Here is a 10,830-nt window from a genome sequence, read left to right as displayed (position 1 = left end):
TGTCAATATTTGCAGTGTTGACCCTTCTTTTTCAAGACCTCTGCAATCCGCCCTGGCATGCTGTCAATTAACTTCTGGGCCACATCCTGACTGATGGCAGCCCATTCCTGCAAAGTCAATGCTTGGAGTTTGTCAGAATTTGTGGGTTTTTGTTTGTCCACCCACCTCTTGAGGATTGATCACAAGTTCTCAATGGGATTTGGGGAGTTTCATGGACCCAAAATAATAATAAGAAGAAGTTGCTCTCGGAGGTGTTGGTTCTTTATTCATGTTCTTAGGCAAATTATGAGTGAGCCCACTCCCTTGGCTGAGAAGCAACCCCACACATGAATGGTCTCAGGATGCTTTACTGTTGACATGACACAGGACTGATGGTAGCGCTCACCTTGTCTTCTCCGGACAAGCTTTTTTCCGGATGCCCCAAACAACTGGAAAGGGGATTTATCAGAGAGAATGACTTTACTCCAGTCCTCAGCAGTCCGATCCCTCTACCTTTTGCAAAATATCAGTCTGTCCCTGATGTTTTTCCTGGAGAGAAGTGGCTTCTTTGCTGCCCTTCTTGACAACAGGCCATCCTCCAAAAGTCCTTTGCATCACTGTGTGTGCAGATGCACTCACACCTGCCAGCTGCCCTCACACCTGCCTGCTGCCATTCCTGAGCAAGCTCTGTACTGGTTGTGCCCCGATCCCGCAGCTGAATCAATTTTAGGAGGCGGTCCTGGCGCTTGCTGGACTTTCTTGGGCGCCCTGAAGCTTTCTTCATAACAATTGAACCGCTCTCCTTGAAGTTCTCGATGATCTGATAAATGGTTGATTTAGGTGCAATCTTACTGGCAGCAATATCCTTGCCTGTGAAGCCCTTTTGTTGCAAAGCAATGATGACGGCACGTGTTCCCTTGCAGGTAACCATGGTTGACAGAGGAAGAACAATGATTCCAAGCACCACCCTCCTTTTGAAGCTTCCAGTCTGTTATTTGAACTCAATCAGCATGACAGAGTGATCTCCAGCCTTGTCCTCGTCAACACTCACACCTGTGTTAATGAGAGAATCACTGAGAGGATGTCAGCTAGTCCTTTTGTGTCAGGGCTGAAATGCAGTGGAAATGTTTTTTGGGGTTTCAGTTCATTTTTATGGCAAAGAGGGACTTTGCAATTAATTGCAATTCATCTGATCACTCGTCATAAGATTCTGGAGTATATGCAAACTGCCATCATACAAACTGAGGCAGCAGACTTTGTGAAAATTAATATTTGTGTCTCAACTTTTGGCCACGACTGTAGTGTTTATCTATGAGGGAGACCAGAGGGACTGTCTGACCCTGTTCTATTGTCTCTCCTCCAGTCAAGTCTCTATCTATGAGGGAGACCAGAGGGACTGACTGACCCTGTTCTATTGTCTCTCCTCCAGTCAAGTCTCTATCTATGAGGGAGACCAGAGGGACTGTCTGACCCTGCTCTATTGTCTCTGAGGGAGACCAGAGGGACTGTCTGTCTGACCCTGTTCTATTGTCTCTCCTCCAGTCAAGTCTCTATCTATGAGGGAGACCAGAGGGACTGACTGACCCTGTTCTATTGTCTCTCCTCCAGTCAAGTCTCTATCTATGAGGGAGACCAGAGGGACTGACTGACCCTGTTCTATTGTCTCTCCTCCAGTCAAGTCTCTATCTATGAGGGAGACCAGAGGGACTGTCGTAAGTTCTGCACCACGGGCATCGATGGAGCGATGACCATCTGGGACTTCAAGGTAACAGACACAGAGACACACAAACACACACACACACACACACACACACACATACGGAGACACATTCCTGGTCAGGTTCATTAATTAGTTGTCATCACATTGTGATTTTTCAATCCTTATAGTAGAATGTAATTAATGATATTCACTGGAATGAAATGTTGACGAGGACAACATGGCCCCCAGCTGTAGACCAGCCTTAGTCAGTAGACTGGTGACTCTGTTATTGACAGGACAACATGGCCCCCAGCTGAAGACCAGCCTTAGTCAGTAGACTGGTGACTCTGTTAGACAGGACAACATGGCCCCCAGCTGAAGACCAGCCTTAGTCAGTAGACTGGTGACTCTGTTATTGACAGGACAACATGGCCCCCAGCTGTAGACCAGCCTTAGTCAGTAGACTGGTGACTCTGACAGGACAACATGGCCCCCAGCTGAAGACCAGCCTTAGTCAGTAGACTGGTGACTCTGTTATTGACGAGGACAACATGGCCCCCAGCTGAAGACCAGCCTTAGTCAGTAGACTGGTGACTCTGTTATTGACAGGACAACATGGCCCCCAGCTGTAGACCAGCCTTAGTCAGTAGACTGGTGACTCTGTTAGACAGGACAACATGGCCCCCAGCTGAAGACCAGCCTTAGTCAGTAGACTGGTGACTCTGTTATTGACAGGACAACATGGCCCCCAGCTGTAGACCAGCCTTAGTCAGTAGACTGGTGACTCTGTTATTGACGAGGACAACATGGCCCCCAGCTGTAGACCAGCCTTAGTCAGTAGACTGGTGACTCTGTTATTGACAGGACAACATGGCCCCCAGCTGAAGACCAGCCTTAGTCAGTAGACTGGTGACTCTGACAGGACAACATGGCCCCCAGCTGAAGACCAGCCTTAGTCAGTAGACTGGTGACTCTGTTAGACAGGACAACATGGCCCCCAGCTGAAGACCAGCCTTAGTCAGTAGACTGGTGACTCTGTTAGACAGGACAACATGGCCCCCAGCTGTAGACCAGCCTTAGTCAGTAGACTGGTGACTCTGTTATTGACAGGACAACATGGCCCCCAGCTGAAGACCAGCCTTAGTCAGTAGACTGGTGACTCTGTTAGACAGGACAACATGGCCCCCAGCTGAAGACCAGCCTTAGTCAGTAGACTGGTGACTCTGTTAGACAGGACAACATGGCCCCCAGCTGAAGACCAGCCTTAGTCAGTAGACTGGTGACTCTGTTAGACAGGACAACATGGCCCCCAGCTGTAGACCAGCCTTAGTCAGTAGACTGGTGACTCTGTTATTGACAGGACAACATGGCCCCCAGCTAAAGACCAGCCTTAGTCAGTAGACTGGTGACTCTGTTATTGACAGGACAACATGGCCCCCAGCTGAAGACCAGCCTTAGTCAGTAGACTGGTGACTCTGTTAGACAGGACAACATGGCCCCCAGCTGAAGACCAGCCTTAGTCAGTAGACTGGTGACTCTGTTATTGACAGGACAACATGGCCCCCAGCTGAAGACCAGCCTTAGTCAGTAGACTGGTGACTCTGTTATTGACAGGACAACATGGCCCCCAGCTGTAGACCAGCCTTAGTCAGTAGACTGGTGACTCTGTTATTGACAGGACAACATGGCCCCCAGCTGAAGACCAGCCTTAGTCAGTAGACTGGTGACTCTGTTATTGACAGGACAACATGGCCCCCAGCTGAAGACCAGCCTTAGTCAGTAGACTGGTGACTCTGTTATTGACAGGACAACATGGCCCCCAGCTGAAGACCAGCCTTAGTCAGTAGACTGGTGACTCTGTTATTGACAGGACAACATGGCCCCCAGCTGTAGACCAGCCTTAGTCAGTAGACTGGTGACTCTGTTAGACAGGACAACATGGCCCCCAGCTGAAGACCAGCCTTAGTCAGTAGACTGGTGACTCTGTTAGACAGGACAACATGGCCCCCAGCTGTAGACCAGCCTTAGTCAGTAGACTGGTGACTCTGTTATTGACAGGACAACATGGCCCCCAGCTAAAGACCAGCCTTAGTCAGTAGACTGGTGACTCTGTTATTGACAGGACAACATGGCCCCCAGCTGAAGACCAGCCTTAGTCAGTAGACTGGTGACTCTGTTAGACAGGACAACATGGCCCCCAGCTGAAGACCAGCCTTAGTCAGTAGACTGGTGACTCTGTTATTGACAGGACAACATGGCCCCCAGCTGAAGACCAGCCTTAGTCAGTAGACTGGTGACTCTGTTAGACAGGACAACATGGCCCCCAGCTGAAGACCAGCCTTAGTCAGTAGACTGGTGACTCTGTTAGACAGGACAACATGGCCCCCAGCTGAAGACCAGCCTTAGTCAGTAGACTGGTGACTCTGTTATTGACAGGACAACATGGCCCCCAGCTGAAGACCAGCCTTAGTCAGTAGACTGGTGACTCTGTTATTGACAGGACAACATGGCCCCCAGCTGAAGACCAGCCTTAGTCAGTAGACTGGTGACTCTGTTATTGACAGGACAACATGGCCCCCAGCTGAAGACCAGCCTTAGTCAGTAGACTGGTGACTCTGTTAGACAGGACAACATGGCCCCCAGCTGTAGACCAGCCTTAGTCAGTAGACTGGTGACTCTGTTAGACAGGACAACATGGCCCCCAGCTGTAGACCAGCCTTAGTCAGTAGACTGGTGACTCTGTTAGACAGGACAACATGGCCCCCAGCTGTAGACCAGCCTTAGTCAGTAGACTGGTGACTCTGTTATTGACAGGACAACATGGCCCCCAGCTGAAGACCAGCCTTAGTCAGTAGACTGGTGACTCTGTTATTGACAGGACAACATGGCCCCCAGCTGAAGACCAGCCTTAGTCAGTAGACTGGTGACTCTGTTAGACAGGACAACATGGCCCCCAGCTGTAGACCAGCCTTAGTCAGTAGACTGGTGACTCTGTAATTGACAGAGGACAACATGGCCCCCAGCTGAAGACCAGCCTTAGTCAGTAGACTGGTGACTCTGTTATTGACAGGACAACATGGCCCCCAGCTGAAGACCAGCCTTAGTCAGTAGACTGGTGACTCTGTTATTGACAGAGGACAACATGGCCCCCAGCTGAAGACCAGCCTTAGTCAGTAGACTGGTGACTCTGTTATTGACAGGACAACATGGCCCCCAGCTGAAGACCAGCCTTAGTCAGTAGACTGGTGACTCTGTTATTGACAGGACAACATGGCCCCCAGCTGAAGACCAGCCTTAGTCAGTAGACTGGTGACTCTGTTAGACAGGACAACATGGCCCCCAGCTGTAGACCAGCCTTAGTCAGTAGACTGGTGACTCTGTTATTGACAGGACAACATGGCCCCCAGCTGAAGACCAGCCTTAGTCAGTAGACTGGTGACTCTGTTATTGACAGGACAACATGGCCCCCAGCTGTAGACCAGCCTTAGTCAGTAGACTGGTGACTCTGTTAGACAGGACAACATGGCCCCCAGCTGTAGACCAGCCTTAGTCAGTAGACTGGTGACTCTGTTATTGACAGGACAACATGGCCCCCAGCTGAAGACCAGCCTTAGTCAGTAGACTGGTGACTCTGTTAGACAGGACAACATGGCCCCCAGCTGAAGACCAGCCTTAGTCAGTAGACTGGTGACTCTGTTAGACAGGACAACATGGCCCCCAGCTGAAGACCAGCCTTAGTCAGTAGACTGGTGACTCTGTTATTGACAGGACAACATGGCCCCCAGCTGTAGACCAGCCTTAGTCAGTAGACTGGTGACTCTGTTAGACAGGACAACATGGCCCCCAGCTGAAGACCAGCCTTAGTCAGTAGACTGGTGACTCTGTTATTGACAGGACAACATGGCCCCCAGCTGAAGACCAGCCTTAGTCAGTAGACTGGTGACTCTGTTATTGACAGGACAACATGGCCCCCAGCTGAAGACCAGCCTTAGTCAGTAGACTGGTGACTCTGTTATTGACAGGACAACATGGCCCCCAGCTGTAGACCAGCCTTAGTCAGTAGACTGGTGACTCTGTTATTGACAGAGGACAACATGGCCCCCAGCTGTAGACCAGCCTTAGTCAGTAGACTGGTGACTCTGTTAGACAGGACAACATGGCCCCCAGCTGAAGACCAGCCTTAGTCAGTAGACTGGTGACTCTGTTATTGACAGGACAACATGGCCCCCAGCTGAAGACCAGCCTTAGTCAGTAGACTGGTGACTCTGTTATTGACAGGACAACATGGCCCCCAGCTGTAGACCAGCCTTAGTCAGTAGACTGGTGACTCTGTTATTGACAGGACAACATGGCCCCCAGCTGAAGACCAGCCTTAGTCAGTAGACTGGTGACTCTGTTAGACAGGACAACATGGCCCCCAGCTGAAGACCAGCCTTAGTCAGTAGACTGGTGACTCTGTTAGACAGGACAACATGGCCCCCAGCTGAAGACCAGCCTTAGTCAGTAGACTGGTGACTCTGTTAGACAGGACAACATGGCCCCCAGCTGTAGACCAGCCTTAGTCAGTAGACTGGTGACTCTGTTATTGACCGATGTGTTGTTGTCTCCACAGAGTCTGGAGGCGTCCATCCAGGGGCTGAGGATCATGTGAAGGACCAGCTAAACAACAACCCCCCCCCCCCTCGTTTCCCTGACAACCCCCCCCCGTTTCCCTGACAACCCCCCCCCCTCCAAGCGGCCAGTAACAGTCTGACCACGCTAAGAAGTATCTGTTTAAAAAGCACTGACTACACACACACACAGACACCTCTACACACACACACACACACCCTCTCTGAGCTGACATTACCGCTGATTGTTTGTTTATGTAAACGAAGGGTCATAGGTCAACTTGACGACCCCGGGATGTACCACATTCCACATCAGTGTATGTTTTTCTAATGTAATAATAACAACAACAGGTGTTTTGTGTCTAAAATGACTTCGGCACTACAACACTAAGTCACCATTGAAGAATGTGCTGAGTCGCAAATGTGACCAGATAGTGCACTACTTTAGACCAGAGTCCTATAGAACCCTATTCCCTATATAGTGCACTACTTTAGACCAGAGTCCTATAGCACACTAGTCCCTATATAGTGCACTACTTTAGACCAGAGTCCTATAGCACACTAGTCCCTATATAGTGCACTACTTTAGACCAGAGTCCTATAGCACACTAGTCCCTATATAGTGCACTACTTTAGACCAGAGTCCTATAGCACACTAGTCCCTATATAGTGCACTACTTTAGACCAGAGTCCTATAGCACACTAGTCCCTGTATAGTGCACTACTTTAGACCAGAGTCCTATAGCACACTAGTCCCTGTATAGTGCACTACTTTAGACCAGAGTCCTATAGCACACTAGTCCCTGTATAGTGCACTACTTTAGACCAGAGTCCTATAGCACACTAGTCCCTATATAGTGCACTACTTTAGACCAGAGTCCTATAGCGGCTATCCTCTGTGACGTGTCCCTATGGGCCCATGGTCAGAAATAGTTCACTGTCAAGGACCCAGGGTGCTATTTGGGATGGTTCCTATGTCATCAGATGGAGGATGTACCTGTGATGTGTCTAATAAAGAATCAATCGACACTACCGAGTCGCCTGTCTGTCTGTCACTCTGCTCTGCCGAGTCGCCTGTCTGTCTGTCGCTCTACCGAGTCGCCTGTCTGTCTGTCGCACTACCGAGTCGCCTGTCTGTCTGTCGCTCTGCCGAGTCGCCTGTCTGTCTGTCGCTCTGCCGAGTCGCCTGTCTGTCTGTCGCTCTGCCGAGTCGCCTGTCTGTCTGTCGCTCTGCCGAGTCGCCTGTCTGTCTGTTGCTCTACCGAGTCGCCTGTCTGTCTGTCACTCTGCTCTGTCGCCTGTCTGTCACTCTGCTCTGCCGAGTCGCCTGTCTGTCTGTCGCTCTGCCGAGTCGCCTGTCTGTCGCTCTACCGAGTCGCCTGTCTGTCTCGCTCTGCTCTGCCGAGTCGCCTGTCTGTCTGTCGCTCTACCGAGTCGCCTGTCTGTCTGTCGCTCTACCGAGTCGCCTGTCTGTCTGTCGCACTACCGAGTCGCCTGTCTGTCTGTCGCTCTGCTCTGCCGAGTCGCCTGTCTGTCGCTCTGCTCTGCCGAGTCGCCTGTCTGTCTGTCGCTCTGCCGAGTCGCCTGTCTGTCTGTCGCTCTGCCGAGTCGCCTGTCTGTCTGTTGCTCTACCGAGTCGCCTGTCTGTCTGTCGCTCTGCTCTGCCGAGTCGCCTGTCTGTCTGTCGCTCTGCTCTGCCGAGTCGTCTGTCTGTCGCTCTGCTCTGCCGAGTCGCCTGTCTCTGTCGCTCTGCTCTACCGAGTCGCCTGTCTGTCTGTTGCTCTGCCGAGTCGCCTGTCTCTGTCGCTCTGCCGAGTCGCCTGTCTGTCTGTCGCTCTGCTCTACCGAGTCGCCTGTCTGTCTGTTGCTCTGCCGAGTCGCCTGTCTGTCTGTCGCTCTGCTCTACCGAGTCGCCTGTCTGTCTGTTGCTCTGCCGAGTCGCCTGTCTCTGTCGCTCTGCCGAGTCGCCTGTCTGTCTGTCGCTCTGCTCTACCGAGTCGCCTGTCTGTCTGTTGCTCTGCCGAGTCGCCTGTCTGTCTGTCGCTCTGCTCTACCGAGTCGCCTGTCTGTCTGTCGCTCTGCCGAGTCGCCTGTCTCTGTCGCTCTGCCGAGTCGCCTGTCTGTCTGTCTGTCGCTCTGCTCTACCGAGTTGCCTGTCTGTCGCTCTACCGAGTCGCCTGTCTGTCTGTCGCTCTGCTCTACCGAGTCGCCTGTCTGTCTGTCGCTCTGCCGAGTCGCCTGTCTCTGTCTCTCTGCCGAGTCGCCTGTCTGTTGCTCTGCTCTACCGAGTCGCCTGTCTGTCTGTCGCTCTGCTCTACCGAGTCGCCTGTCTGTTGCTCTGCTCTACCGAGTCGCCTGTCTGTTGCTCTGCTCTACCGAGTCGCCTGTCTGTCGCTCTACCGAGTCGCCTGTCTGTCTGTCGCTCTACCGAGTCGCCTGTCTGTCTGTCGCTCTGCTCTACCGAGTCGCCTGTCTGTCTGTCGCTCTGCCGAGTCGCCTGTCTGTCTGTCGCTCTGCCGAGTCGCCTGTCTGTCTGTCGCTCTGCTCTACCGAGTCGCCTGTCTGTCTGTCGCTCTGCTCTGCCGAGTCGCCTGTCTGTCGCTCTGCTCTGCCGAGTCGCCTGTCTGTCGCTCTGCTCTGCCGAGTCGCCTGTCTGTCTGTCGCTCTGCCGAGTCGCCTGTCTGTCTGTCGCTCTGCCGAGTCGCCTGTCTGTCTGTCGCTCTGCTCTACCGAGTCGCCTGTCTGTCTGTCGCTCTGCTCTGCCGAGTCGCCTGTCTGTCGCTCTGCTCTGCCGAGTCGCCTGTCTGTCTGTCGCTCTGCCGAGTCGCCTGTCTGTCGCTCTGCCGAGTCGCCTGTCTGTCTGTCGCTCTGCTCTGCCGAGTCGCCTGTCTGTCTGTCGCTCTGCTCTGCCGAGTCGCCTGTCTGTCGCTCTGCTCTGCCGAGTCGCCTGTCTGTCGCTCTGCCGAGTCGCCTGTCTGTCTGTCGCTCTGCTCTGCCGAGTCGCCTGTCTGTCGCTCTGCCGAGTCGCCTGTCTGTCGCTCTACCGAGTCGCCTGTCTGTCTGTTGCTCTGCTCTGCCGAGTCGCCTGTCTGTCTGTCGCTCTGCCGAGTCGCCTGTCTGTCGCTCTGCCGAGTCGCCTGTCTGTCTGTTGCTCTGCTCTACCGAGTCGCCTGTCTGTCTGTCGCTCTGCCGAGTCGCCTGTCTGTCGCTCTGCTCTGCCGAGTCGCCTGTCTGTCTGTCGCTCTGCCGAGTCGCCTGTCTGTCTGTCGCTCTGCCGAGTCGCCTGTCTGTCTGTCGCTCTGCTCTGCCGAGTCGCCTGTCTGTCTGTCGCTCTGCTCTGCCGAGTCGCCTGTCTGTCGCTCTGCTCTGCCGAGTCGCCTGTCTGTCGCTCTGCCGAGTCGCCTGTCTGTCTGTCGCTCTGCTCTGCCGAGTCGCCTGTCTGTCGCTCTGCTCTGCCGAGTCGCCTGTCTGTCTGTCGCTCTGCCGAGTCGCCTGTCTGTCTGTCGCTCTGCCGAGTCGCCTGTCTGTCTGTCGCTCTGCTCTGCCGAGTCGCCTGTCTGTCTGTCGCTCTGCTCTGCCGAGTCGCCTGTCTGTCTGTCGCTCTGCTCTGCCGAGTCGCCTGTCTGTCTGTCGCTCTGCTCTGCCGAGTCGCCTGTCTGTCTGTCGCTATGCTCTGCCGAGTCGCCTGTCTGTCGCTCTGCTCTGCCGAGTCGCCTGTCTGTCGCTCTGCCGAGTCGCCTGTCTGTTGCTCTACCGAGTCGCCTGTCTGTCTGTCGCTCTGCTCTGCCGAGTCGCCTGTCTGTCGCTCTGCCGAGTCGCCTGTCTGTCGCTCTACCGAGTCGCCTGTCTGTCTGTTGCTCTGCTCTGCCGAGTCGCCTGTCTGTCTGTCGCTCTGCCGAGTCGCCTGTCTGTCGCTCTGCCGAGTCGCCTGTCTGTCTGTTGCTCTGCTCTACCGAGTCGCCTGTCTGTCTGTCGCTCTGCCGAGTCGCCTGTCTGTCTGTCGCTCTGCTCTGCCGAGTCGCCTGTCTGTCTGTTGCTCTGCCCTGCCATCCCTCCATCTCAGGGTAAGTACAAGTTCTCTCGGCTGACCGGACATGTCCAGACATGTCTGGTTGGTTCTACTGATAAACAGACACAACCAGGCAGAAACTTTTCTCTTTTCTTTAATGCAAAACAATGAAAACTACGAGGAAAAGTTACCAAGATGACACGTTTTTAACGTTGTGTAATGAAACAGGCAGGGAAGCAGGACTCGCGCGCACACTCTCACCGTCCAAGCACGCGCACTGTCGTGGACGCAAGGGTCCGATCCCACTTCTGACACCAGTGTAATGAAACAGGCAGGGAAGCAGGACTCGAACCCTCGACCTTTCTAGCCCGAAAGTCCAGCGCGCGCTATAAGCGGCACAGTCGATATCCGCTCTTATAAACCCCCCAGGGTCGTTACAGTAGAGAGAGAGAGAGGGACGTTGTTCCAGCTGCAGTGGCACCACTGTTCTGTGTGGAGTCAGACACGCCAGCTTTACGTTAGTCCGGGAACCA

At 53.5% G+C, this 10,830-nt stretch overlaps 2 protein-coding genes across 4 annotated transcripts in view; both read left to right on the top strand.

Moving 5' to 3' along the window:
- LOC135535121 (actin-related protein 2/3 complex subunit 1A) overlaps positions 1-7,320 on the top strand; it is a 16,768-nt gene extending 9,448 nt beyond the window's left edge. Inside the window, exons 9-10 of one of the 3 annotated variants that reach the window (XM_064961842.1) lie at positions 1,654-1,744; positions 6,291-7,320. In XM_064961842.1, the coding sequence (XP_064817914.1) occupies positions 1,654-1,744; positions 6,291-6,329 (130 nt within the window). In that variant the 3' untranslated portion in view covers positions 6,330-7,320. The other 2 variants (XM_064961843.1, XM_064961844.1) reach the window with 2 other exon arrangements.
- LOC135535120 (actin-related protein 2/3 complex subunit 1B-like) overlaps positions 7,273-10,830 on the top strand; it is a 51,158-nt gene continuing 47,600 nt past the window's right edge. The window contains exon 1 of the transcript XR_010454816.1: positions 7,273-10,352. The gene's annotated coding sequence lies outside the window, so the exon portion shown is untranslated. The remainder of the gene's footprint in view (positions 10,353-10,830) is intronic.

Source organism: Oncorhynchus masou, unplaced genomic scaffold, assembly GCF_036934945.1.
Source record: "Oncorhynchus masou masou isolate Uvic2021 unplaced genomic scaffold, UVic_Omas_1.1 unplaced_scaffold_446, whole genome shotgun sequence".
Classification (NCBI taxonomy): domain Eukaryota; kingdom Metazoa; phylum Chordata; class Actinopteri; order Salmoniformes; family Salmonidae; genus Oncorhynchus; species Oncorhynchus masou.
The sequence above is the reverse complement of the archived record's forward strand: the minus strand, read 5'-3'. Positions and strand labels throughout refer to the sequence as shown.